The 27859-nt window shown below is 43.4% G+C and overlaps 3 protein-coding genes across 4 annotated transcripts; 2 read left to right on the top strand and 1 right to left on the bottom strand.

The window, feature by feature from the left end:
- Positions 1–266: 266 nt before the first annotated feature.
- LOC311352079 (grainyhead-like protein 2 homolog) lies at positions 267–8759 on the bottom strand (the record flags this gene model as incomplete). Its single annotated transcript, XM_084472278.1, has 15 exons — positions 8736–8759; positions 8044–8230; positions 7011–7523; positions 6776–6831; positions 6174–6408; positions 5838–5949; positions 5004–5098; positions 2377–2535; positions 2136–2193; positions 1738–1877; positions 1584–1621; positions 1090–1178; positions 890–975; positions 679–743; positions 267–381 (listed from the first exon to the last, which is right to left on the bottom strand). The coding sequence occupies exons 1-15, from the start codon at positions 8747–8749 to the stop codon at positions 267–269; spliced, it is 1962 nt and encodes a 653-aa protein (XP_084328404.1). The 5' UTR covers positions 8750–8759.
- Positions 8760–11607: 2848 nt separating this feature from the next.
- On the top strand, positions 11608–19136 carry LOC311351257 (14-3-3 protein beta/alpha-A-like). The gene is made up of 6 exons (XM_084471360.1): positions 11608–11658; positions 13390–13728; positions 16390–16513; positions 17228–17391; positions 17764–17859; positions 17988–19136. The coding sequence occupies exons 2-6, from the start codon at positions 13414–13416 to the stop codon at positions 18042–18044; spliced, it is 756 nt and encodes a 251-aa protein (XP_084327486.1). The 5' UTR covers positions 11608–11658; positions 13390–13413; the 3' UTR covers positions 18045–19136.
- A 1161-nt stretch (positions 19137–20297) lies between these two features.
- Positions 20298–26274, top strand: LOC311351632 (polyadenylate-binding protein 1A). Of its 2 annotated transcripts, none has more exons than XM_084471807.1 (15): positions 20298–21102; positions 21454–21647; positions 21795–21910; positions 22213–22352; positions 22754–22848; positions 23288–23425; positions 23528–23623; positions 23826–24098; positions 24208–24298; positions 24438–24551; positions 24968–25113; positions 25287–25371; positions 25493–25623; positions 25741–25833; positions 25927–26274. In XM_084471807.1, exons 1-14 carry the CDS (start codon positions 20910–20912, stop codon positions 25828–25830), a joined length of 1902 nt encoding a protein of 633 aa, XP_084327933.1. In that variant the 5' UTR covers positions 20298–20909; the 3' UTR covers positions 25831–25833; positions 25927–26274. The 2 variants fall into 2 exon arrangements, with proteins under 2 accessions (XP_084327933.1, XP_084327932.1); XM_084471806.1 differs by having other exon boundaries at positions 22213–22353; positions 22749–22848.
- The last annotated feature ends 1585 nt before the right edge of the window (positions 26275–27859 follow it).

Below are 27859 nucleotides of genomic sequence, written 5' to 3'. Positions count from 1 at the left end.
GACAGGTGTTGATCCAAGAACCAAGTAATACAAGAACCAAGTAATACAAATTCAAAATGGATCCAACTTTCCATTTCATCCTTAACTTTCCTGAGCAGTTGCTCGTCCCCACATACATTATATCGCTGCGAAGTTGAAGAATCCTGCCGAGGAAACAATGGAATTCTCCAAGTGAAATGTGAGAACCGCCACTAGATGCTTGGTTGTGTGGTGTTTTTTTGGGGGTGAGGGAGTGGGGGGTTGCAGTCCAATTCCTCTGCGGCCTGTTAGATCTCTGACAGAGTGACTTGGAAGGAGTTGGCTGAGCTTTCGATGGCCAGGATGAAGGTGTCCTCGTTGGAGTAATTCTGGATGATGTTGTTGTCCATGTTGACCAAGATCCTGATGAAATTAACAGCCAGTGAGCATATCTCTCATCTGGTCTCCAGAGCTGCCAACTCTCACGGTTTCACCGTGTGACACACGCTTTTGCCTGTTCACGCTTTTGCCCCCCCCCTCAACAATCCCGATCGCTCCCCCCCCCCCTTCCCCTCCCGTCAACAATTACATCCGCGGACCCTGCTATAAGGTATGCATTACAAGAATCTCACTCCGGCCAAAACCCAAAAGTTGGCAGCTCTGGGTCTCTCATGAAGCTTTGCATGGATTTCATACAGAACTTTGTCAATCTTTCCTCACCCTTTTTTGCTCTTTTTGTAAACTTTGGCCATCTTGTCCAAAGGCAGTGCATATTTCTCAGATATCTGGGAGGATTACAATGGCAAAAGGTTAGGATTCAGCCTTGACGCGGGTATGGGTCAAGACCAATCAATGGGTATTTTAAGCTTTTGAGTGAGGAAATTAATTTAAGTGGAGGGAGTAGCGGTCGGCCACTCCGTACCAGACTCACAGCTTCCATTAAGGCCTGCAGCGTTGGGGAGCGCAGCATCAGGGCATCAAACACTTCGTCACACTCCTTCCTCACATACAGCAGGACTAACGAAACAAAGGGAAGACACGTTCACTATTGCATTAATGACTCATTTTGGCAAAGTGACGAGTAACACAAATTGCAGGGAGATGAGAAATAATTCTTTGGCATAAAAAAACCTTTTCTCTCAGGTTCCACTTTAGCCGTCTTAGCGGCTGGCGGGCGGAAGTCTTCTTCGGCGGGACACGAGGGCCTCTTCAGTGAGACGCTGCGGGTCATGGAAGAGGGAACGCGGTGAACATCCTGAATAGTTAACGTTCACTGTGATAAAGTGTTTGATAAATATTTATCTCACCATTATCAATTCTGTTTTAACAACAGCTTCTACATCACAGGTTCATTTTAATTGCAACACTAAATATGTCATCGTCCCCCCCCCCCCATCAAGTCCTACAGTGGAAAGATCAAGGTATACCCTAAATCTGCATGGAACCACAGTGTGGCCTGAGTTTGAAGAGCCATTACATGATGCTGAACATGCATCAGTGTGTGAGTGGCGCATGATTCGTCTGGGTACATGCTCATCAGGAACATTTTAAACAGACACTCCAGTGACTTCTAGATGCACCAGAGACTTTGAAACTAAGCGAGAATGTTCAGAATAAATCCTCACCCATCTTTGCCCGTCTCCTCGGTTTTGAAGGCGAAGACCTACACACGAAGGAACAATAAGCTTATCTTAAAAAGTGTGTTTGCATGTAGTCTGCTGGGAGCACCAGGGTCCTGTGTCTCCGTCCAGGTGTATAGCTCAGTATGTTCTGAATTACCTGTCCGGCTCTCTGCAGGTTACCAAAGTGGACGTCAGGGATGAACAGGACGGGCTGGGAGTCCAAGTCTTTCAGCACTTTAAACAGCGTGCTGTCAGCCTTCCGCATTGGGAGAGCCGCACATGGGTTGCCATTTTTGCCTGAGCCAAAGAAAGAGAGATGCTTCATGTGGTGTTGCCATGTCAACCATGTGTACGTCACCACTGTTCAATCGGATTGGGTTTGGATTGAAAAAATGTGTTTCAATTAAATCGACTGATATTCATTTAAACAATTTATAAAAAAAAATTCTAAAAGGAGTTTCCCATCATATAATTGCCAAATACATTAAGGAATTAGGACAAGATCAAATTATGATGGTTGTTTATTTCTGTTTTGTGAGGGGATTACTGGCTCACCTTTTGTCTTCTTTCTGAGCTGTTTCTTCTCCTCATCACGGATCTTTCTCTCTGCCCCCTAAGACAAACAGACAGACAGACATACAGATCTTAACAGCGATGAGCTGCATGAGGCTGTTCTCAACGAGCCCTGTGAAGCCTTTGTTTTCTCCATGTTCTTCAACAGTGCTTATTGGTAGGCTTCTCTCATAATGCCTGATGTTTCTCTGTCAATGTTCTCCCTGGATCATTAGCCACTCACCTTGTCGCAGAACACCTTGATGTGGGCCGAGGCGCGGTGGATGGGCCGGCTGCTGGAGCACTGGTAGCTGTAGGTGTCGATCTGGATCCTCAGCGGGGTCCCCTTCACCCCCTTCTGGGGGGAGAAGTCTGTGCTCAGACTGTTCACCGAGATAAACACCTATTGGGAGGGTAAAGACAACGACACCAGGGATGCCGAGGCACGGCAGTGTTTAGAGTCCAAACAGAGTGAGAGATGGAGAGAGATCGCACATTAGGGAGAAGATCCAAGTGCTCCAAATTTGTGACAAATCTGAGTGATGCTAACTTAAAGTTGTTTCGTTTTTTTGGGCTCACTTTTACGTCAAAATCGCTTGCTGACATCGGCAGGAGGCGGCTTGCTTTTTTTTACATTTTAGAAATCACTGTAAATCCATTTGATGGAATCTAGAAACACTAGTCAACCTTTGACAGAGAGCTTGCTAGCAGAGCAAGAGAGAGATGTCAACAGTTGATCATGTAAATGTGTCTTTTGTGCAAACTCTACTCAATTCACAGCGAATAGTAGGCAGACTGTAAAATCCCTAGCTTTATCTGAAGACGTTAGCCAAACAGTGAGTCCTTGAAACCACCAGCCAGATAAGATGTTTCCTCTGCAGTGCAGATCTGGTTAGAAGGTTCAAAGCAGACTGTCACCAGGAGTCTGGACCAGAGCAATAAACACCAGTCAAGTACACACGTTGAACTCAGCAAGAACTAGTTTCCCACAATAGTGCTTTCTTGCTCATTGAATCAACATTGGGAAAGGGTTTCAATTAATTTAATGAGCTAATGTAGTTCCCCTTTTAAAACTTTAATGGAGGGACTGGCTAGAGGCTTAATGACATCATGAAATGAAAGTAGGATATGAGTGTGGGACAACATGTGGGAGGAATGTGATCTGAATCTTTTGGATTTGATTGGCTCGTTGAAGAGTGACAAAACACATACCCTCGCTAGCCAGCTCACTTTTTACTGTAGAAGGCTTAAAAATGAGGTGTAAGGAAATGTCCTGCTTGCCAGCAGAGACATGTTAACCTAATCCACAGTGCCATTTATGATTTGACTTGGATGTAAAATGACTAATAAACTGAATTCTTTATTGAAGAAGAACAATCTGCCAGGGGGCTGATGTAACAAGATGGAAAATTGGATTTTCATCTAGCTTTGCTTTGAATGTCTGCCTAGACACTTCCCCTAATTAGTGTGATTCATTGCAGCTACATGCCCAAATAGCACCTTTCCTAGGGTCAGATACCGTGCTGAGAGTTGGATATAGAAGTAGAACAACACTACTGAGCATGAGCCAAGTAGTGTGTGAAGCACACATCTCTCTCTTTACAATAATATGTCCAAACGGCCTCATGGTATGCATATGAGATTTTGACACTTTATGCACACACACACACACACACTAGGGTTTCCAGTTGAACAGGAAGAACAGGGTGAGTGGAGGCCGTGCGGCGGTGATAACGGTTGATCCGTCCCTCTGCAGAGCTGGAAGCATCGTGTCTCAGCTTGCAGCCGCCATGGCTCATTCCTGCCAACCACCCTCCCACACACACACACACACACCTCTACGCACACCACCTCCACATCCCCTTGGTGCTCCACACTGACCCTTCATAGTGGTGTGTGTGTGTGTGTGTGTGTGTGTGTGTGTGTGTGTGTGTGTGTGTGTGTGTGTGTGTGTGTGACTATTGCACCCCCATTTTATCTGAGTAGCAGAGGTCTACACAAACCATCAGTTAAAAAGTAGCACAAAACAAACAAATTGACTAAACAAACACACAAACACCAAACAGTCAGATCACCGGAGCCCTCCTCCTCCACCTTTAGGATTACAAAAAACACACAACAGGCCCAATCCTTTTGTCCCTCAAGCAAGGGTAATGACGGTGGTGGTAATGATGGTTGCCGGGCAACTGCAGTGGCCTGACAAAAATCATTACCACTAAGTATGTTTTTTGTACCCCCAACAACACCACCTAATTGGATGAAGGTGGGGATCGGGGGGGGGGGGGTGGATAACTCTTCAGAAATGGAATGGAGTGAGAGGCGCAGACACAGCAGAGAGTGAGACGCAGACAGTGCAGAGTGAGAGAGACGCAGCAGAGAGTGAGAGACACACAGCAGAGTGTGAGTGATATAGACACATCAGAGAGTGAGACACAGACACAGCAGAGAGTGGGAGACACAGAAACAGCAGAGAGTGAGAGACACAGCAGAGAGTGAAACAAGCGCTACAGTCGGCGGACAGCGTCTGCAGCGTCTAAATAAGACGTGGGCTAAGAAAATGAAGAGGGATCCAGGCCAGAGATGGCTATAATTTCCTCGAGAGCAAGAGAGACTGGACGAACACATCAGTTTGACCTCTTTCTTTTCCTCTCCTCCATTTTGTGTGTCTTCATCACAAAATGCAACTGTGCCCTAACAAAAGCCAAACAACAGATCCAATGCCTTCTTAGCCAAATTGCTCCACACTATTCAAATAAGAACTGCACCCATTATTCTTCCTAGGCTTAAGGGAGCAATGTGGTGTGGGTTAGGTTCATTATGTATAGCCTCGGCTCATCTAAAAGAACCATCTTTACTTTGGTTTCTCTTTACCTTTGCTTCTTCGGTGAGGTCCCATGTAAAGGAAACTGCATTGTAGGCGATTTCCTCTACATTCCCGATGGTGTTGAAGCTCTCTTTGTAGTCGGCTAAAAAAGAAGACAGAAGAAGTCGTCGTCAGTAGGCGTATAAATAAATGTTTCATCAAATACATTTGATACGCTGACTGTTGTTAACATCAGACCCATCTGAAACGCTTGAAATCAAAACATGTTTTCCTCTAGGTTTGCTTCTTATTCTAGATAAAACACACATGCCTACTACATGTGTGTATCATCTACAACCCCTCACTAAAGTTGTATAAAAATTAAAAACAGGCCGCCATTGCCTCCTATCTGTAATGTTTTATAGACGTAATTTCCGCCCAGCAACGTCAGCACATCGCCTTGGCAGGGCCACCCATAATGCGTGTTCGACACCCCTTGCTTCATACCGAGTCGTTATCACCACAAGTTGAGGCCCGTCTCGCCCTCTCTTTCCCCTTAAGTCATACGGCACTTGGTCCCCGCCCGTTTCTCTTGTCAACGTCTATTCAAATACACAACCTCTGGTTCCTTCCCCAGGGCTCCTGTGGGAACCTGGAACAAACCGTTATTTAAATGGACTCCCCTGTGTCAGGTTTCACCCAAGGAGCCTCATTCACCTCTTTGAACTTTCTTCACGTCTTGCCGCCTGCTACGGTTGACGTATGGAACGTTGATGGTCGATATTCAACACCTAAGGGTGTTTTGCGTCTTGAGAGGCTACATTTCATTACAACCAAATTGGTCACCATTGAATATCCTAAGAATGAGCTACGGCAGAGTAAGGAAGACTTGGTGATCTTACCAATGTCCAGGACCCTCTGTTTGGCCGTGTGTTGGCGAGAGTGCCAATACTTCCAGTTATTCAGCTGCTCATCTCTGCACTTGTCTTCACCAAAAACCACCATGACGACGCTCTAACGTAGAGACAGAACCACCAAGATATGAATCACAACGGTAAAACAAACCCCAAGGATACATCCCAATGTTGCAAGGAATCTCCCCCAAAATACGTCCACATTAATCCACGCTGCGAATTAACAAAACACTGTTGTTGTTGCTTATACGGCACCAGCCCATGCAAAACGCTCACTGTTTTAGAGCGAGTCCAACTCCTCCATCACACCCTTGGCTCTCTCACCTGAACAATGCTCTGCTGCGGCAGCTCGGCGCCCCCCACGGTGCCTTGCCGTCCGCGGGCTGGCGGGGGCCCGCTGGGCCGGGCCTTGCCCCTTGGCTGGCGGAGGCAGGAGCTGAGGCCCGCCTGGCGCAGTGTGATGGCGTAGAACTGGCTGCGGTTCAGGTAGACCATGGGTCCCTCGCCCTGGCGCTGGCGTAGAGACATGCCGGCCTCCAGGGTGTACTGGAAGGAATCCCTGCAAGGAAATTCACACACATGTGGGGACTGCTGTGACAATGAATGAGGCTGATGGGTTTCCTTTGTAGCAACTCCTATTTGTGCTGTCGATACAGGACAATGGATAACAGGGGAGTGTTTTCCAGACGATAATCTAGGAGTCTGAATTATATTATGGTCTGTTGTTGACTCCACAGGCTTGAATTGCTACGTGTGCATGTGCGTATGTCCCCATGCGAAAGGAAAGACATAATCAAAATAAAATACTTTTTCTTTGCATGCCCAAAGAAAACGGTCTCAGCAAGACAGTGAGCAGTATGCGGTCCAGTTGATCCTTGGTTTTGCAAAATGGTTTTCGAATTGGAATCTTAATCACACTGACTTACATGGGTGGGCTGTAGCAGATTTCATCCACAGCTTGGAAAGGACTGGATTCGTACCTCTGTAACAAAAAATAGAGAATGAAATACAAACTCACTGAATGGATTAAGACAATCCACAGACAGTCATGCCATTCTAAAAAACATTGTTATGCATTCCTGATTGGAGCTCACCAACATTTAAATAGAATCTCCACATATTTAAAGTATCTGATATTATCTAGAGATTGAGGGCAGGCACCTCTTTGTCCTCACAACATGAGTCGTCGTATGTGCTGTCCGGGAGGCTCCTCTCGTCCTCCTTCAGGTGGGCCAGGTAGCTCAGATCACACCTGCTCTGTTGGCTGTAGTCCATCCTGATCAGCTCGCTGGGGTCCGCTTTGTACGAACCTCCGCAGCAGGACTTCAGGAGCTCTGTGTTCGACATCTGACTCTCACTTTTGACCAGCGCTAGAGGAGCCATGCCCACGCCTCCACCCCAGCCCCCACCGCTGCACACACCGCCCCGCACCTCCGCTGAGGCGGACCCCATGGAGCTGCACTTGGAGCCAGGCTGTTCTGCCGACCCAGAAGTGGTGGTGTTGTTGTTGTTGGCGGTGGTGCTAGAGTTCATTGAAAGATTGACGGGCATGGAGCGTAGAACCTGGAGATGGTTCTCCAGCAGCTCCAGGTTGGTGGAGTTATCACTGGTCGCTGTGGCCGACAGATCGGTGGGTTTGACAGCACTGGCGATATTTCTCCTCTCCCTGGGAACCTGAGAGGATTCCAACCGTAAGATAAAACGGGATGTGTGTGTGTGTGTGTGTGTGTGTGTGTGTGTGTGTGTGTGTGTGTGTGTGTGTGTTGGCTGGTTTAAGGATCAGACTCGGCCAGGTGAGGCTGCTTAAACCACCCATCATCAGTACATCTGTCAGGTTTCCCCCCCGAGATTCTGCTGACTTGACAAGGATTGACTCTGAGTACAAGATAAATGAATGAAAGGCTCTGATGGCGAATGTAGAGCTAGTTTTCCACAGGGTCTTTGGATTGTTGGTGCAGTTAAAGTAGCATTAATAATCGTTTACTACTTTAACGGCAAAACCGAAAATCCTAAAACCCAGTCGAAACTAGATGTAGGAAGTGTGTAGTTCAAAACGTGACGCAGCTTTTACTTCTTCGCCACCTACAGAGTATGTTATGTACGATAATTCAAAAACCCCATGTTATTTCCCATAAACATTTGTCCGAGGGAACAGGAGCCACAGAGGCGGGACTTATTCTTCAGAGGTCAATACCTTATAGTAGTCATAAAGCAGACTGAGGGCCGCAGCGCTGTCCTCGTCCCCATTGATGCTCATCATGGCCTTGGTGGCCGCTGTGAGGGGGTTCTCCAGGTAGCTCTTCCACGCCTCATCCTCATTGTTGTAGGATTTTCGCTGAGGAATGGAGGCCTCATTTGGCACCACCACCAGCAGCCTTTTACTGATGACACAGAAAGTAGTCCAGACAGAATGATAAGGAAAATGACTTAACCAAGTCAATGGCAGGCACCTCTGCCAAGCCACCAGATCTGCCTTGGGCTGTTCTCACCAAACTCAAATACAATAAAATATACTGTTTGTTTATCTGTTAATTCCAGGAAAATAAGAACATTTTCAGTAAAACATTTAACAAGACAAAAAAATTAATATTCAGTAACATACTGTAAGATAATGTCATGATCAAAGATGCTATCCACCAAAGTCCTTGAAGTCCTTTTGCTTAAGATAAATATTTTTTTAGTTTCCAGTATGTATAGCTTAGATAGTATCCGTAAATAGTAGGTATATTATTAATGATAAATCACACATTAGTTTTAAGTAACTTTTGTTTAAAAATTAATAAGTTTTCAGTTTTAACAGTGTAATTAGGCAAACAACGTAACAAAAACAATCCAAACATGATGAAGGCTAAATAATAACCGATCTACTTAATTTGTGTCCCTTACCTATCCATATCCATGTTGTCCTCGGATCTCTCCAGCCTCGTTTGACAAACTTGCCTTTCTAGTTTGCGCAGGTGAATTAATGAGTGAGTCTGACTGAGATGACACAGAGATTATCCAGGGCTTTGCACAACGTGTTATCCAAACTCCGACAATTTATTAGGCTACTTTATGTAAAACACACCAAATACAACGACCTTTAACAGCCGTTAACAGCCACGAATATGCCGACTGCCGCCGATCCCAGGTTTAGTAACCTCTTTCCGAGGCGTTATCGTCACGAAGCAACGCCACGAACGAGATGCTCTGTAACGGCGTTATTGGCAAAAGAGAGGGCGGGACTTTAGGACACATGGGTTTATTGGCAAGAGGCGAGAGAGAGCGAGGGAGGGTGGTACTTCTATAGTAATATCCGTTTCCGTTACATTTTTTGGTTATTGATTCTTTGTCAAATTATTCGTAAAAATGCAATCTTTATTCTCCTTGTCGTTGAGCTTTTTCTTCGTCTTCTTCTTTGTGTGACTACTTTCCTTCTAGCTCCTGGGCACTGGAGTACACAGATAATAGGAAGTACAATATCTGAAAATGCGCTGCGGTAGACCGGGATAACGCTACAATCCCGGATCCTAGCTCAGCCTACAGGTTTGGCGTAAAATCTAGGAATATTTCGTGCGCCTCGGGAGAATGTAAACAAGGAAACGAATATCTCGCTATTGATTGGTTAGACGGGCTGGTCCGCCTTTGCATTACATCAAATGTATTCGATGAGTAGATTCCAATATAAAGTAACATTCAATGGATTCAGTTCTAAATTAGAATTTGACGCATAACAACATAAAATTGCTCGTTTCGTGAAGTCATGTAGTGACTTCACTAGCAGTGAAGTCATGTAGTGACTTCACTACTCGTGTAGTGACGTGTAGTGAAGTCATATAGGCCCAATTGAGGCAGAGTGAGAATAGCCTACCTCATGGCAACATGACACGATTGTAATATTCAGTGGAACAATTTTCAAGGCAAAAGAAGAAAACCCCTGCCATAATGTTTTGAATTTTAAAAGCTATTGAATTGTGTTTATCAAAATGTAAACACAATTAAATTCATAACATTGAAATATTACTCTTTGCAAACGTTCAAGTTGCAGAACATCGAAATACGATATTCCATACAATATTTTGAAGTTAAACACAAACAACTAATAGTAGTAGTAGTAGTAGTAGTAGTAGTTTTATGTAACATAGGCTCCTTTGAAAATATAGAGGCTATTTGTCTAAATGACAATAGCAAAACACAACCCAGAACTATAACCGTAAGACGCGGTGCTTTTTGTCTTGTCTACACTGACACCTTGAGGCATGATTGCATTCCAGCTGAATTTAACTATAGGCCTAACACAATTATGAGTTAGTTAGAACTTTCTTTTGAACAGTAAACGGTGGCAGTGTGTGGGTTCATGTATTTATGTATATTTTATGTTATTTACATCCAAAGAAAGCCATGCAGAAGTTTTTGTCTGACGAGGTGAGCAACCCTAACCCTGTCCCTATAGCACCCACATGCTGTCATGCGTACTGGTGCTTTTACGACTGTCCTCAACACCAGTTTGCCAGGACCGGGCCAGGATCCGCGGATTGTGCTTTCAACCGTGGTGTTCTATGAAAAGACAGCTTGTTACCAGCTTGCTAGTGTTGTGATCCTGACTGTAGCCTGGACCACAACGTCCTCCACACGGTTTGGATGATGCGTGCGGTATTGATAATATGCGGTATCAAGGGCGTAGGTTTCGGCATGTCGTGGGACTTTGCATAATAACTTGTTAGCAACTCTGATCATGTCAAGTGAAAAGTGGAGTGTACTGAATTCCCTTAATATATGTGCAACCGCATCCATCCATTTATTATCTTAATGTCATTCAAAAATTTAATTTTTAGTAATAAAATGTTATATGCTGAGCTTACATAATAATAACTTTTAATAAAGGTGTGCTTTAATATATGAACTTTGTTGCCCTTTTCTTCATGACCCAAATAAATCATTAATTTATTATAATGCTTTATAGAACATAAAATAAAATTTAAAAACCATTCTTCACGTCTTCTCAATTTTGTTGAGAAGACAAATTAATAGAGAGAGTTCAATAAATCAAAATTGATACCTGTGATGTCATCTTATAAATGGCATAATTGTCTGCATTTTGTTGCATTATTGTTACATTATGGGAACTCTGTCAAACAGGTCTGCATTTTTGCAACCAATCTCCGATCTACCACTAAAGAGGTTATTGGCTTGGAATCTAGCCTTAGGGGGAATCATGTGACAGAGCAAGAAATAGCTTCACTTTTCCCCTTGGAAACCAACGACACTACCGAAATAGTAGTTCCTATTAGGCAAGACGGCGCTGTGTCCCACTCTACTTAGGCTGCGGTGCTCTCCTCGTCCCCTCAGATTGTAGAACCATTCAGCAACAACCTCAACTTGTCATTGATGTGCAGATTTCTTTTCGTTTTTCTGTTTAGTCAAAGTCCCATTTACCTGTGATTTGTACCTGTTTTTAGAGCAAACGTGTCGGTTAACTGACAATAGGGTGTGTTTATGAGGAAACATATTTACTAAATGGAGAATATAAGATAGTACTTAATTGATCTCAGACGGGAAATTAGTGAAATGAATGTTTCTGACACTGACTGAACTGCATTGGTACTATTCGGTGCTGTCTACCTGGACCAAGGTGGAATAAAACAAAAACTACAACACCCATAGGGTTGTGTGCTCCGTTGCCGTGGAAACGTCCAACGTCAGGCTCTTCCCCTGTTTTGCACTGCTGTGATTGGACGGAGACGCAGCGGCTTGTAGTCACAGAGAGACAGGCAGTGAGGGAGTCAGCTGTACTGCTCGACTGAGATTACTACCGTCTCCTCCTACCCAGGTAAGAAGACCTTTATTTCCCAGATCTGCCCTCGCACGTACGTCTAAATCGTTGCGCTGTTCTTCACTTGTGTTATGAAGTGTGGGGGGTTATTATGTCGGGTATGCTGTTTTACCAGCGTTGCCGGCGACAGACATCCTAAAAGAACAATAGACATTTTACACCATGGGCTCGTCTAATGGCTGGCAACACATGCACGTACCAGACGGAGAAGGCGTGTCAGGTGGATGAATGTTCAAGCTTTTACACTAACGTGGTCTTTTGATACAGAAATGTTTTGATATGTTCTTTTTTATATAAGGTTTCAAACTCATTGTAAAAACGGAATTTTATGAACATGGATTTTGCCAATTTTTGGATGGCGTCGGGCAAAAAAAATCAGTTATTTGCAATATTGTGTTCGTTACTATGTGGTTGGCTTGGCATTAGGTTTACTTTCGTTACAGTGATGTAACTGGCATTGGAAGATCATCAGCGTTCATCTGTTAACTATCAAAAATAACACACACACACACACACACACACACACACACACACACACACACACACACACACACACACACACACACACACACACACTAAAGCATTGCGTACACACCGCCTCAACCATTCCTATGGCTGTCATGTATGAGAAGGTTTGGCTTGAGGAAGTAACCAGCGACATGGTGGAAGGGGTCGTCACCAAGGCCACGGTTGAGGCTTCCTGATTAATGTAATTGGTTAAAAGAAACATGTATGTGGCTAACTAAATGCGACGCACTTTATACCCGAGAGCCTCATAGTACTTTAAACAGATGTAATGGATCGTGTTCACCTTTGCTTACTTGTTCAGCATTGCAACAGGTAGACCTACAAATGGGTGTGGTGGGTTTAAACAAATGCACACATTCCTCTGTGTCTTGGTATTTACATGACACACACTTTGAAATACATTTTTTACGTTTGGTATTTAGTATGTTTTTCTGAAATGTTCTTAAATATGTTGGCATTCTTGCTCTTTATTTCCCTTGGCCTGGCTATTATTCACTATTGCATTAACCCATCATGTGGCTAATTTCTCGCATAAGCCCTCTGATTGAAACCATCAATGTCCACATTAAATGGATCTTTATAATCGTTCCCCGAGTCTTCAAAGGTGAAATAGTTGTTGAATGTTTGACCCATGTTAATGGTTGGACGTTTTGAAATCAAATCTTCGGCTATACATTTTCAAACTAGAGTAGATAGTTTAAGCCTGTTATAAGCAGACAATGTAGAAGGGTTGTTGTGGAGGTTTGTGGTTTGTTTAGATCTTTTTTTTTATTGTTATTGTTAATGTCTGCAATTTCTGATAAATGAATGACATTTCAGTATCTACTTTGAAAACCACATCCAAGCTTTTGATAAGATACAAGGTGAAAAGAACAGTATTGTTGGTAGATGTCAGATCTGAAAAACACTGGACATATGTCCTCTGAAATGGAAAATTAGTGATTGATTGACTGAAAGCCTGCTGGCTATTTGACACCCGCCACAATGCATCATGGTGTGAAGTGAACGGCTAGGTCTGGATCAAGCAGAGCTGCCCATAAAAGTTCCCCAACCTAACTGTAAATGTTCCCAGAGACACTGAGACGCTGTCTTCATCTTTCCACCATTCCATGTGCCAAGTAGTTTTTGTGTGTGCAAGCGATATCGTGGTCGATACTGACACCCGTCCTGTCTCCTGGCTGCTCTCCCCTCCTCCGTCAGCGAACCACCCAGTGAGCAGCCGCCATGGAGAAGAGCGACGAGGTGGAGCAGACGCTGGTGCAGAAGGCCAAGCTCTCGGAGCAGGCGGAGCGCTATGACGACATGGCCGCCGCCATGAAGACTTTCACGGAGCAGGGTGCCGAAACTGAGCTCTCCAGCGAGGAGCGCAACCTGCTGTCAGTGGCCTACAAGAACGTGGTGGGGGCCCGGCGCTCGTCATGGAGGGTGGTGTCCAGCATCGAGCAGAAGGCAGAGGGCAATGAGAACAGGCTGGTCATAGTCAAGGCGTACAGGGAGAACATCGAGAAAGAGCTGAAGGAGATCTGCAACGCCGTGCTGGTGAGAGGAGAAGTTGTTTTTGTTGTATTTCATTAGCCAAAAGATTTAACTGGGAATGTATGCCAATAAAACCATGCATCATATGTCATATCCGTGATGAGCTAATATCGTAGGAGTCGTACATGAATCAGGCTCAGAGCATGAGCACATCTGACTTTCAAATATTGTATGTTTTAGTTTGGGATTCAGAGGTTGAGTGACAAAAAACATCAGTCAATATTCAAGTACTATATATAATCAAAATAGCATCATGTTATGGTCAACGTAAGGTGTAGGACCTGTTTTAAGTAGTGGGTTAAGTAAGGACGTCTTTAAACGGCAACAAAAACTCTGGCTAGTCGGGATTGTCTGGACAATTTTGACTAGCAAAAAATAACAAAACTTTTATTATTATATATACTATTAACTTGTATTATAACAGTATATTAATCTATTGTTTTTTTAAGAAAAAGTTAAGCCCTAGGTCTTGTGTTCAATGCAAGGCGAACAATCCAGTATCCGACAAAGGCAAAGCCTTAATGTCTTTGTTCAGAAGTGTCACATACATCTCTGCTGGAATAGTCTACTGAAGGTAGATACTTTCATTAAGTATGTAAAGCATAGATATCGCCCATTTGGCTACTTATATTTAGACATGTACATTTATTGTTACGGTAAAATACTAACAAGATGGGAAAATTAATACGATAGTTTTATGTTGTTATTCATTGCTATTCAGCCAATGAGACCATAGAAAGAGGTCGCCATTTTAGCTGTGAGCTTACCTGCTATGTACCTTGTTTTCTCCAAATTAGGCTCACAGCATGATTCGCCATGTTAATTTAACGGAGAGTACAGTTTAACCTTGGTAACTAAAACTGAAAACGATGGCTTCCCCTGAATTCTGACATCACATATCCAGTTAACCTGGAAATCCCACTTCTTGAAGCAGGACCCTGTTTGTCTCCGCTCCTCACCTGTTCTACCCCACAATATAAATATGCTGTTATCACCTCAAGCCAACGCAGATGGTTATCACATTCCACGTCCCCTCTTAATGTCTTTTATACCCCGGTCGTTCCTTCGTACCTGTAGCTAGTCCCAGTGGGGGTCACTGTGGCGGGGTTGGGGGGGGGGTCAGGTTAAAGACTTGTTGTTGACACAACACATTGAATGTTCTGGAAGAAATCTCTGTTGTGGTTTGCAATTTCAAAGGAATTGGTGCGTGGCTTGACAATTTGTCCTGTCAAGACAGATGAGGGGCTAGCTCAATTTATGTAATGCCCTAGCATACGTCTGTATTTGGGTAGCCACATTTTGAGCAACCTAGACACAGAATCAGGCAAGTGGTTGTAATTCATAGCTTATCATGGCGTGGTGATTCGAGTAGTCAAAATGTGGGGACCTAAAGCACAGACATTTAGGCTGGAGAAACTAATGGTGCATGCCACCCATCTGTCCTGAGAGACTATTGTAGATGTCACACAACCCGTTTAAAACAAGAATAGCAAGTTTATGAACATTATTTTACTTTGGTTGATTGATGGCCACCAACTGTGTGTACCTGTGGTCCCCCTTTTTATCTTTGACTCAGAATAGACATGTTCTCTCTCCCAGGCCCTGATCGTTGAAAGGCGGTTTGGTCTGCTCCATGCATTCCTGTCATGCTGATCCGCAGCCGTCAGCCCTGGCCCTCTCACTGCCCCAATTCCTCAACCAGCTCTTAAAGCCACTGGCTCATCCACATTGTGTAGACGCAATGTTTACCTTGGGTTTAGCACACACCTCTACTTGGGCTACTGTGCTGCATTTGGAAACCTATATTTTATCGTCAGACTCAAAATCCATAGTATCAGATGGGTTATGGTGGAAATATGTTGTTAAGAAAAGGGCTGTGTGTACTAATATTTGCAATCCTGTCGCTTCTAAAAAATGCAAAGTACCTATTTTTAAAGACTGCCTTCTCCTTAGATTCATAGTTGGGTTTTAGGCCTAAAGCAGTGGTTTGATGCTATATTCTGTGACATGTGGGTATGTGTGGGTGTGGCTGTATGTGTAAGTAAAGACCCAGGGCTGACTATGTGGCTGACTATGTGAGTGACCTACTTCCACTAGGGAAAGCTCATTGGTAGATCAACTGGCTGGATTTCTTCTGCACCATGTGCCATCCCCAATGTCCTTCACCCCAGCTCCTGTCCACATTCAAATCCCCCAGGCCTCACCTGTCAGTCTGTTGGACTTTCCTCACCTTGCCTTGCCAGTATGGTTTAGACTTTCCTAAAGGTTTAGAACTGGCATTCTTTCGATGGAGGGGGATTAATGAGCAAAAGACAACCAAACCACTTTGATGAGAAAAGATTTGAGATTTTGTAAAAGTCTTGGTTTCCAACTTGAATTATAATTTTGGAGCTCATGTTTTAGGCTCCCAAATGTTAAATGCTGCCTTTCAGCTACTCTAGCAGGAGGGGCCTCCTTCTACCGCAACACACACCTTCATGTGAGCTGTGTTTGTCAGTTATTAGTCCCTGGAGCAAGAAGAAGGGGAGGAGGAGAAGAACTACAACGAAACCGAGAATAAATCAGCAGTTTTGGATGAAGAATTTTACAATGCAATATCCAAAACATTAAACGGAAACGCATACTGTTTTCTCCTCATTTTGTGTTTGTTCTCCTCATCACCAGGGCCTCCTCGATAAATTCCTTATCCCCAACTCAACTCACGATGAGAGCAAGGTGTTCTACATGAAGATGAAGGGAGACTATTACCGCTACCTCGCTGAGGTGGCTGTTGGAGAGGAGAAAGACAGTAAGTGTGTGTCTGTAAACGTGGTCATAGGATATTTCATTGATTTCTTTGAAATTATGTTCTAGATATCAATATGCTATTGAACTGCCCGCCTCAAGCTGCGGATTTGGTTACAACTTGACCTGTGACCTCTACAGTATTTATATATGCTGATTATGAAATGGTGGATATATGCCAAGCCTAAAAGGGATGAAACCCAATTCTCTCAAGCCATGATGCACTCATTTCAGCACGTTCCACAACTTTTTAAGTTTATGATTTTTTTTTCATTATTTTCCTCTAAATATAAATGCAGATTCCTATAAGGGGTTAAAATTAACAATAAAATGCTCAACGTATGAAAAGAGTCTACAACTCTTCAACATTACCTGTAGCTCACAGCTTGTATTTTTCCCAAATACTTTATGTAGTTTAGTACAGGGGAAGTGGTTGAGTATCTGAACAACCCACTATGTAAATTTGAGTGCAGAGGAGTGGTTTCTACCCCGGAGAGTACTGGCACAGAAATGGGTGTGGTCCTTGGCATGGCTTCCTGTAGCATGGCTACAATACTTCATGGCTATGGACAGTGCCTTTAATGAAGCCACATGTGGGATAACCAGAAAACGTGTTAAGCATGTTAATATTTGACTGTTACAACGTTTCGATTTTTGAGATAATGTTCAAGGTTTGAGAGTGAGAGAGATTTTAATGAGATCTGCCCTCTGTCCTCAGCAATCGTGAGCTCCTCCCAGAAATCCTATTCCGAGGCCATGGATCTGGGAAAGGAGAAGATGCAGCCCCTGCACCCCATCCGTCTCGGCCTGGCCCTCAACTTCTCCGTCTTCTACTACGAGATCCTCAACTCTCCTGAAATGGCCTGCAAGCTGGCCAAGAACGTAAGCACACACCAGTCACCCGTAGGGAGTTTCTTCACTTTTGACAAATCAATGGAATTGCCTGTTTTTCAACTCAGAATGTCGATAACATTAAACAGCTGCCACAACAATTATGATTAAAAACATGTTTCTTCAAGTTCACTGGCCAATTGGTAAAGGCCCCCACAATAACTACTAAAAGAAAAACATATTTCTTCAACTTCATACCATTTTGGTAAGGCCCTCAGATTTCCCCTTTTCAACACTATGCTAATGCAAACCTACTTATCCGCACCAACAAGCACCAACAGACACGAAGCACCTGGATTCACCCAACAAACAACAGCCCTGATTGAGCATACTTTTTAACAGCCTCCATGTGTTCTGACGCAGGCCTTCGACGAAGCCATTACAGAGCTTGACTCCCTGAAGGATGACTCGTACAAAGACAGCACGTTGATCATGCAGCTACTGAGAGACAACTTGACAGTAAGTGTGTAAGCTTACACTCCATAAGCTCATATGGAGTGGGATAGTGGGCTGGTGAGCGACAAGTGGGAGTAACAAAATATGTAATTGTGTTTTCCTTCTCTCCTAATTTTCTGTTCTCTGCATAGCTGTGGGCCGCAGACAGCCAGGGTGATACAGAGGACGTAGAGGAACCCCAGGACTGATGTGTACCCCTTTACTCAGCTACAGCCTCTCATAGACCCCTTCTTCGCCATCGTCTTCATCCTTATCCATACTCTGACCACATCATTGTCATTGTTTGTGTGCACCTCTCTCTCTTCTCTCCCCCGCTCTCTCTCCCCCCCTCTCTCCACATTCATTAGTTTTATTCTCTTTCTGGTAGAAATTGAGAAGGGTAAGGTTAGGTGTTGATTAACAAGGTCCAATGGTTTACTATGGAGAGTGGGTGAGGGTGGTTTGATGCAGACTCGTTTATGTGTGCAGGGGAAATGGGTGCCGTGGGTTACATGCATGGTGGATGAGGGTGAGACTCTTGGCTCAGGCCAGGTCAGTACTTTCACGCAGCGGGAAACACGGTTTGGCAGGGTAACTAGGTTACTGTTGTTTTCCAGTTGAGGGATTAGCATACCATTGTCCAGTTTTACATGCTACTACGGTGACTGGGTTACAGAAGCAAGTTGAAGCAGTGACCGGCACACTTAATCCAATGACTGGTATAACATTTGAAGGACATAACATATGTTCACACTCTGTAATAATGCGATCCAAGCACAACCAGTGCTCAAAATCACGATGGGTCTCACAACCTTAACTGCTGGGACCTGATCAGGGATCTCCTCTTTTATGGAAACCCGGATTTGGATAGGGCCAGGGTTTTTCCCCTTTATGTAAACGTACTGACTATGGAAAGTGGGTTATGTTATCATACTGGGGGTGTTGGTGGGAGGTGAAAGGAAGTACATGTGATTAGAGTTGGGAACCATATAGCAGGATTTGATTGTTTGGAAGACACAGGGCTCACATTCCTGTCACAATCTGAACTTCATCTATTATGTTTTACTGAGTGACCATCATTTGTATTTCTATATCAATGACAAGGTAAATAAAAACTTGTAAGAACAAAAAAAAGCACATGCTTTTTACCTTACTTTCGTTTTTTGGTTGTCTTTGTTTTATAATGTTAACCCTCCCTATGGTTGGCTATCTAGTTCCTGCTTTTTTGTACTGATTATGTACTGATTTTATTTTATACTTGCCTAATTTGACCTTGTGGCTATAAAAAAGGTTAAGGGAGGGTTGGCTAGCATGTCTTTGAACTTTTCATAGCGAGAACCTGAGCATTACTGTTATTTGGAGATAAATATGTAATTTCATGTATGTGTAATAAAACAAGAATAATCCAAAAGGTTTGGGGTCTGTTTTAATCCAGGGTTTGCTCTGCAGATTACGCGATGGCATGTGACTTGATGGAAACCAAGGAAACAAAACTGCATACATGGCTTGTATTCTGGGGACCATTGTGTTTGTTGTTGCTTCTAATTGTTTTACAGTTTGTTAAAATAGCATGCATGCCAAAATAATTGTCCACATATTTATTTTTTATTTTTTTGCACAAAACAAATAGTAGGCCTACTTGATGTCCCTGACAAACTACACTTCAAATGTAAAGTGTGCATTTATTAATAATATTCAGGCCATTGACATAACCGACATTACGTGAATATCTGTTAAAAGCTTCCTTCGAAGACCGTCAAAAATTGTATTCTCTTATAACAAAAACTGTTGCAATGCATATTTCTGTGGCCGACCTAGCCCATTCAGGGCGCTACCTGGTGGAACGAGACGCGAAACTCATATTCTCTTGTCCATTTAGAGACGCCGTACTTTGGAGTTATGCAATGAATTTAAAAAATGTATGGCCGTTAGTGGCTGTACGTTGGTTGCACTTATTTTATACAGTGTGGTTGCACTACCTTACACCAACCTCAATAGATTGGGGGTTTTCCAGCCACGCTTAGGAAACTCATCATAATATATACGCTATATATAGTTATAGAGTATACCGTTTGTAAAGGTATTGATTATTGGATTAATTGTGTTTTAATATATGTTGAAACAGCCCTTATTTATAGGACAGACTATTTATTTTCCAATTTATAATAGTACTTGATACGTTACATGGAACGATCATTGCCAGAATCACCTCCTTTAATAAATAAAACCCATCATTCAAATAACTTCCATGCTCTGTGTTCATACATAGTCCACGTGGGTTGCGTATATTAAAATGCAAACATTACATGGGTGGCGACTGTCTGATAATGGGATAATCCTTCCAAGTGGGATCAAATGAATTCAGACAGCACTGCGGAGGTATTTCAATTTACCTTGATCGAATCACCCGTACGAGTTGTGACGTCACAGGCGGTCGTCTCTGGTTTCGGTTGCCGATCAGCGCGTGTTTCCTTTCCTTCCTATAACTCGTCTGCGTAGGGTGTGCTCTGGAGCTAGTCTCGGCACACATTTTATTATTATGAAACAAACCAAAAGCTAGAGTACAAACGCAGACATATTTTTATAAGAAAAAAAAAATCGGTGAAGCAGGATTTGATTTGCAGACCAAGAAACGACAAGAAGACGCAGGGATTTTCAAAACGACGCAACGAGAGGAACGCTAGCAGGCTAATCAGTTAGCATTATTGTTGAAAGCGTGGGTGAATAACGACAGCCATTATATTGTTAACCTCAATTTTTTTTCTCTCTAAGGACATCGGCATTCCATTATTGTATCATTTATTGCTAATAGTGGCTACCCATAGTGTAACTTGTAGCAGTGAAACGTTTGGATTCCAGTATTAATTGTCGAGCTAACTCGGGCCACACTCCGACCCAGTTCACCAAGCTAGCCAGCCCACGTTGGTAAGGTAGCGGTGTGCTTGTCGAAATACAGAATCGAGCAAGGGAGTGCGGCAAGAAGGAAATTGATCCATATCAAGAGCAATTGTAATCGTATCGGCAGTAGATATTTTATCCCGTTTTTTGGTGACTGAGAAGGCACATCATCAGTCATGAATCCCAGCGCGCCCAGTTACCCCATGGCCTCGCTGTACGTGGGAGACTTGCACCAGGACGTCACGGAGGCCATGCTGTACGAGAAATTCAGCCCGGCCGGGCCTATCCTCTCAATCAGAGTATGCAGGGACATGATCACTCGGCGTTCCCTTGGTTATGCGTACGTCAACTTCCAGCAGCCGGCCGATGGTACGTTTTTCTACGTATAAATGTTGGTATTGAAATGCTGTGCACATGGACATATGCTACATGATCTGACTCCATTTTGTCGATTTGCAGCTCTGTGACTAAATTGTGTGCGTGTTGGGTGAAATGCAGTGTTGCCATTCAAGTAGACAATCAATTGCCATGATTCAGTTTGATAATTTTATTTTCGTTGTAACTACACGGGACGTTTTCATAAGTAGCCGGTTAAATGTCGACGGGTAACTTTAAAGTAAGGTCTTTATTCTGGTCAATATTGAGTTATGCTATGCCTACATGGGTGTCGTAGGGCTGAAATATTTAAAGGCCTGAAACCTGTATTTCTTTTATCTTCAGCCGAGCGTGCCCTGGACACCATGAACTTTGATGTGATCAAAGGTAGACCCCTTCGCATAATGTGGTCCCAGCGTGATCCCTCACTGAGAAAGAGCGGGGTGGGCAACATCTTCATCAAGAACCTGGACAAGTCCATTGACAACAAGGCTCTTTACGATACATTCTCTGCCTTCGGCAATATCCTGTCCTGTAAGGTGAGGAGGTTACCCGGAACTAATTGTGTACTGCATGTTTCAACGTTGCACTTGTGTGGATCAGGTGGTTTTAAGCTGGTTAACTGGAGTCGAGTTTGGTTGCATGTTTGTTATGTTGCTCATGTGCTCCAATGTCCTTTTCCCAAGGTGGTATGTGATGAAAATGGCTCAAAGGGTTACGGCTTTGTGCACTTTGAGACCCATGAGGCGGCAGAGCGTGCCATTGAGAAAATGAATGGCATGTTACTTAATGACAGAAAAGTGTAAGTGGGTCTACATTCACCCTTATACACACATGTTTTTTCCCGTTTGATTAACCATACTCACACTTTGGTATAACTGCCCATTTAGCCAAATGTGACTGCATCTTGTGATTAATTTCCCCTTTTTAGCGTTAAATTGAATCTGATTTGAGTTTGATTTTAATACCAACAAATACTTTGACTAATAACTACAGAAAACTTTTGAGTCACGGCTGCATCACGTTGTCTGAAGTTTCATTAAAATTAGTAGATTATTATGCACGTAGGTGCCATCCCCTGATTTATGCATGTGTGGTAAACAGGTTTGTCGGACGATTCAAATCCCGAAAAGAGAGGGAGGCTGAGCTAGGAGCCCGCGCTAGAGAGTTCACCAATGTTTACATCAAGAACTTTGGAGAGGACATGGATGACGAGAAGCTGAGGGAGATGTTTAACGCCTATGGTAAGACACTTATAAATATTACTTGGCATTGTGTAGTATCTTATCCTAGCAATCTTGTTGTATACAGGTAATGTGTTACCCTAGCAATTGTAAAGGCTTAGCACTTATTTCTATGAATATCTTTACTGTACATCTTACTGACAGCGATACTGTGTTTCATCTGACAAATTATCTTATCGTAAGATGCTTTAGATAAAAGCATCGGCTAAATGTAATGATTACTGCCTACTCTTCCATATATCACTGAACCAAACAGTGTGCAGGTCATGGTGTTTATGTGTAGTCTTTAGGACTACTGGCTGCTTAGAAATGTGATATTTGGTATTGTTCACATGTTATGTCTTACTACCACGGCTCCAAGGTTAATACACTTTTTTTTTTTTTCGTGTCTTCATGCGCAGGACCGGCCCTCAGCATCCGGGTTATGACCGACGACGGAGGGAAGTCCAAAGGGTTTGGCTTCATCAGCTTTGAAAGGCATGAGGATGCACAGAAGGTGGGGAACGCTTGCTCTTGTAACAATATTTGAAGTTTATATTGTAGGCTAGGCATGCATAATATTTCTCTATCGTTTAATTTAAAACTTTCTCCTTTTCCAAGTATTTAATTCTCACAGGCGTAAACAATAGGCAATAGGCTGTACCATTGGGTTATTTTGTATATTGAATCATATATATTGAATAACAAGAAATCATTATTGAGCATATTATATCGAGAGTGAACATTTGGACCATATTGCCCAGCCAAAGAAATGTCTTATTCTACCATCAAGGGGTATACATTACAATTGCTGCGTAGGGTTATTACCATGTTTTCTTTGATCCGCAAGCCTTGTATGTGGAGCACTCAAATATTTATTGCACTTTTCCTTTCTGCAAGACTGCACATGTTTTTGGTGGTTTGGTTTTTAATTGTTCTTTTGTTGTATCTTGCAGGCTGTGGATGACATGAACGGGAAAGAGCTCAATGGTAGACAGGTGTACGTGGGTCGTGCGCAAAAGAAGGGTGAACGTCAGAATGAACTCAAACGCAAGTTTGAGCAGATGAAGCAAGACCGCATGACCAGATATCAGGTAAGCTTGCTTTATGAAGCCTTGCCTGGAAGCCATGCAAACATTGTCCTCGTTCGATAATGTTGAGACAAACTTAAAGAACATCTTTCTATTTCAAACCAGGGTGTCAACCTCTACGTCAAAAATCTGGATGACGGTCTGGATGATGAGCGTCTGCGCAAAGAGTTCTCTCCCTTTGGAACCATAACCAGTGCCAAGGTATACGCATGACACGCCCAAGTCCGAATTCTAACAGACTGGATCATGTGACCCATTTATCTTTATCAAAGCTGACTGTGTCACTTTTAGGTTTGACTTTAGTTTGTAAAGTTTAGTTCGCTTGAAACGCTTTCCCATAGGGTCCTGATCCTCCACAGCTGAGTGACAACATGCAGAGCTGACTGACACTCTCTCCTCCCAGGTGATGATGGAAGGTGGTCGCAGCAAGGGCTTTGGCTTCGTCTGCTTCTCCTCCCCGGAGGAGGCCACCAAGGCCGTCACGGAGATGAACGGGCGCATCGTGGCCACCAAGCCACTGTATGTGGCTCTGGCCCAACGCAAGGAGGAGCGCCAGGCCCACCTCACCAACCAGTACATGCAGAGGATGGCCACTGTCCGCGCCGTGCCCAACCCCGTGCTCAACCCCTACCAGCCAGCCCCGCCCTCAGGCTACTTCATGGCCGCCATTCCCCAGGTGAGAGACGCGCCGGCTTAAACAACGCGTCAATCCAAATGAGACGGGCATGTTTCTTTTAGGTTCTCATTTGCGTGTCTTAACCAACCCTGTTCCTTGTTCCCTCCAGGCTCAGAACCGTGCTGCTTACTACTCAGCCAACCAGCTGGCACAGCTCCGCCCCAGCCCCCGCTGGGCGACACAGGGTGTGCGTCCCCAACGTAAGTAGCCCCAAACGCTGCAAACATTTGATACACCCATTAGAGAGTGTATACACCCAAGAGTGAGTTATGGCAGTGTGCACCTGTGTTGACTGGGTCCTGTCTGTTCACACTCTATTCGATTGCTTTCTTCCCCCAGACTTCCAAAACATGCCCAACGCCATGCGCCCGTCCGCTCCCAGGCCCCAGACATTCAACGCCATGCGGCCCACCACTGCCCAGGTCCCACGCATGATGACCTCTCAGCGCATGCGTAAGTTTTCGCTGAGGCCCGCTTCTCTCTCCTCATATAGGAAGCACTCTGTATTTGGACCACAATGGTATGATGGCATTAGTCAACATTTAGGAAATAAGCCTTTAGAGGCTGTGGTTAACACTGAATCACGGCCTCAAGTGTCCCTTGTTTTTTTTTTTAGCTTACTGTAGACTACATGGTAAAATTTCTCCAAATAAACACGGTAATATAACATTTATTGAAAACAAAACGTAATTCTTCCACCAAGAAATATAATACCTCAAGACTTCACAATTGTTGCCAAGCAACACAGGCAAGAATACGTTTGATGGCACATTGATACCAAAAATGTCCTGTAGCCAATCAGAATCGAGGACCGGAACTGATGCCTGGAACTATCCGTTTTCTAAACAGTGTTTCCTTTCTGTCCCCAGCCACCCAGGCTCTTGGCCAGCGCCCTGCCAGTGCTTCAGCAGCGGGGGCAGCCCCAGTGCGGGCCATGCCCCAGTACAAGTACGCCCCCGGGGTGCGTAACCCCCAGCAGCACATGGCCTCGCAGCCACAGATCCCCATGCAGCAGGTACGGATTGTTTAACAAACCCTTTACTGTACATGCATCAACCAAGCATCCTTTTTTTTTAAATCAACACAAATAAAGGGTACGCGATCGTAGAGAACTAGTTTTCTTCATTTGTGATAGTAACTCATCAACTTGAGATGTAGATTTTAATGTTATTTTTCTCTCCCCATCAGCCGGCTGTACATGTGCAGGGACAGGAGCCCCTGACTGCCTCCATGCTGGCCGCTGCCCCACCTCAGGAACAGAAGCAAATGCTTGGTGAGTGTTCTAACAGTCAATGCATAGGACAGTGCGAGTGTGTAATTTCCCCTCTTCTGCTTGGTACTTAACTGAGGGAGTGCCTATCACTGACCCTGCTGTGTTTCTCCTTCTCCTGCAGGTGAGCGTCTGTTCCCTCTGATCCAGAACATGCACCCCAGCCTGGCTGGCAAGATCACTGGCATGCTGCTGGAGATCGACAACTCTGAGTTGCTCCACATGCTAGAGTCCCCCGAGTCCCTGCGCTCCAAGGTCAGTAGCAAGCCGTTATAAGGCAGCCATGGAGCTTTGAGCTTTGTTGGTGGGCCCGCTGTATTGGCTAACGTGTCTCAGGGAGGATCAGGTGGTTAACTCAATGTGTTTTTGTAGGTGGACGAAGCTGTGGCCGTGCTCCAGGCACACCAGGCTAAGGAAGCTGCCCAGAAATCCACAACCCCTGCTGGGGTACCCAGCGCCTAAAAGGTAGGTGGGGAAATGCATACTGCAACTGTTGGAATAGTTTTATTAACTTTTTTATTTCCTCAACTAATCCGAATTTGTGTTTGTTCTTTACAGATTGCTCATTTTGAAACCTGCTTCACCGATGAAAAAGATAGAAAAAAAAATTAAACATTGAAAAACCTAAAACTCTGAAAACATCGAAAAATGATAAATTATTTCTTAAAAAAGAACACAATTGACTTCGCCGGGTCTAGGAATGGTTTGACTAGACCTTGATAATAAAAAAGTTTAAAAAATAGCAAAATATAGAAAAGCTGAGATAATACATTTTGAATGCATTCCTGTTTTATGTCATTTTACTGTGCCAGTGCTCAGAATATCATGTGTGTAAAATGATAGCTGAGCACTCTGAAAGGTAAATTGTTTCGTAAAGTACTGGCTGTAATAAAGTCTCGAACAGTACCCCTGCCTTGTTTCGTCTATGGCTTTTTGCAAATCTGGTCATTTTTTTGTAAAATGCATTTTCTGTAATTAGACAGGTATGTCAGGTTAGGGTTCTTTTAAAGGACATTGTTTCAATTGCTCTTCAGACATCAACTCACTTTAATTTAAATGGTACTGTTTACAGCTCGGTTATACAGCTCTGCCACTAGATGTCGCTAAAACGTATACTTGAAGCATAGCAGTCCTACTTAGGCTTCATTAAAACAATAACCTGGTGAACTACATATCAGTGTTGTATATAACTAAATATGCTATAATGATGCACATGATTGGTGCTTATCAATGTTGCATTACAATTGTTTTTAGTTCTTAAGGAAACGTTCTATTGATGAATAGAGTTCACCGAGAGTTGTACAACTCAACTACAACATCAAAGTATAGGAATACTGCATCTCTTGCTGCTAGCACGTGTTACTCCAGTCTGGTTACTGTCGAATTCCTATTCTGTTAAGCCAGCTGCATTTAAGTTTTGTTCCACCACTCCAATTCATAGATGCCAATGTTAATAGACCTGTAGATGCTATTTCATCCCAATTAACTCCCTAATGCCCTTTCAATCTTGACCGTAGATAACAAGACTAACTTTAGGGAACAGTTTTAGAAGAGTAATGCATCACTAGATGGTGTTGTGGACTATCCTGTGCAGACTAGAGTAATATTTACCAAAATGTTTGCTTACCCAAAAGGGTACTTTTTTGGACCACTTTGTGGGCAAGTTTATTTATTTTATTCTGAAGTGCATGTTAATGCATCTTGAATGTCACATACATAAGGAACTTGAATGTGTACTTGTGTAGCCTTGCGTCTATGAAGGAGACACACTTATAGCCTCTTTGATTCATGTAATGTTATGAGGACCACAAAGACCCCTCTGTCATTTGTAAATTAAATAAATTGCAATGATGCCACTCTGTGAACAAGCATTTTTTAATGGATAAAATGTTTCAAGATTTCCTGCAATACCAAAAAGATTTGTAATTTTTGTGCTATTCGACCAAATAAATTTCAACATTGTAGGGTCAAACTTTAAGACGAGGGCACTACTGTAATGACAGTCCAATGCTTTGAGTTTTGCAGCACGACAGACTGTATTTAATTTTATTTAAGTATTACTGTCGTGGAAATATTAATCATAACTTTAATATACAATTCTAAACAATACATTAACCTTGTTTAGATCATTACTAGTCAATCTAAAAGGAACTGTATACATTCTCCTTGGACCTAAAGATACCTCCCTTCCTCTCTCTAACTGAGAGAGGTTAATATAGTTCACATTTGCATTCCCACTGTAGACACATCTGATACTCAGGCCATGCTAATCAACTGACTTCTTTGTTGTGTAGATTCCTTTAACTGTTGTAGCCTCGTTTGCAGACTTGCAGACATGTTTACCCCATAGTGTATTGCAGTTTAACTTGGCCTCTCCAGCCAATCCTAAACTCTCCATGATGGTCACTCCCACTCACCTTTGTTACCTGTTACCTGTGTATTCACTAGTACCAACAATGCTAACGTTTCCCTGTAAGAATCTTGTTCACCC

The sequence above is a fragment of the Micromesistius poutassou genome (genome assembly GCF_964030765.1).
Source record: "Micromesistius poutassou genome assembly, chromosome: 8".
NCBI classification, from domain to species: Eukaryota; Metazoa; Chordata; class Actinopteri; order Gadiformes; family Gadidae; genus Micromesistius; species Micromesistius poutassou.
Note: the sequence above shows the minus strand (reverse complement) of the source record. Positions and strands in the feature narration are given on the sequence as shown.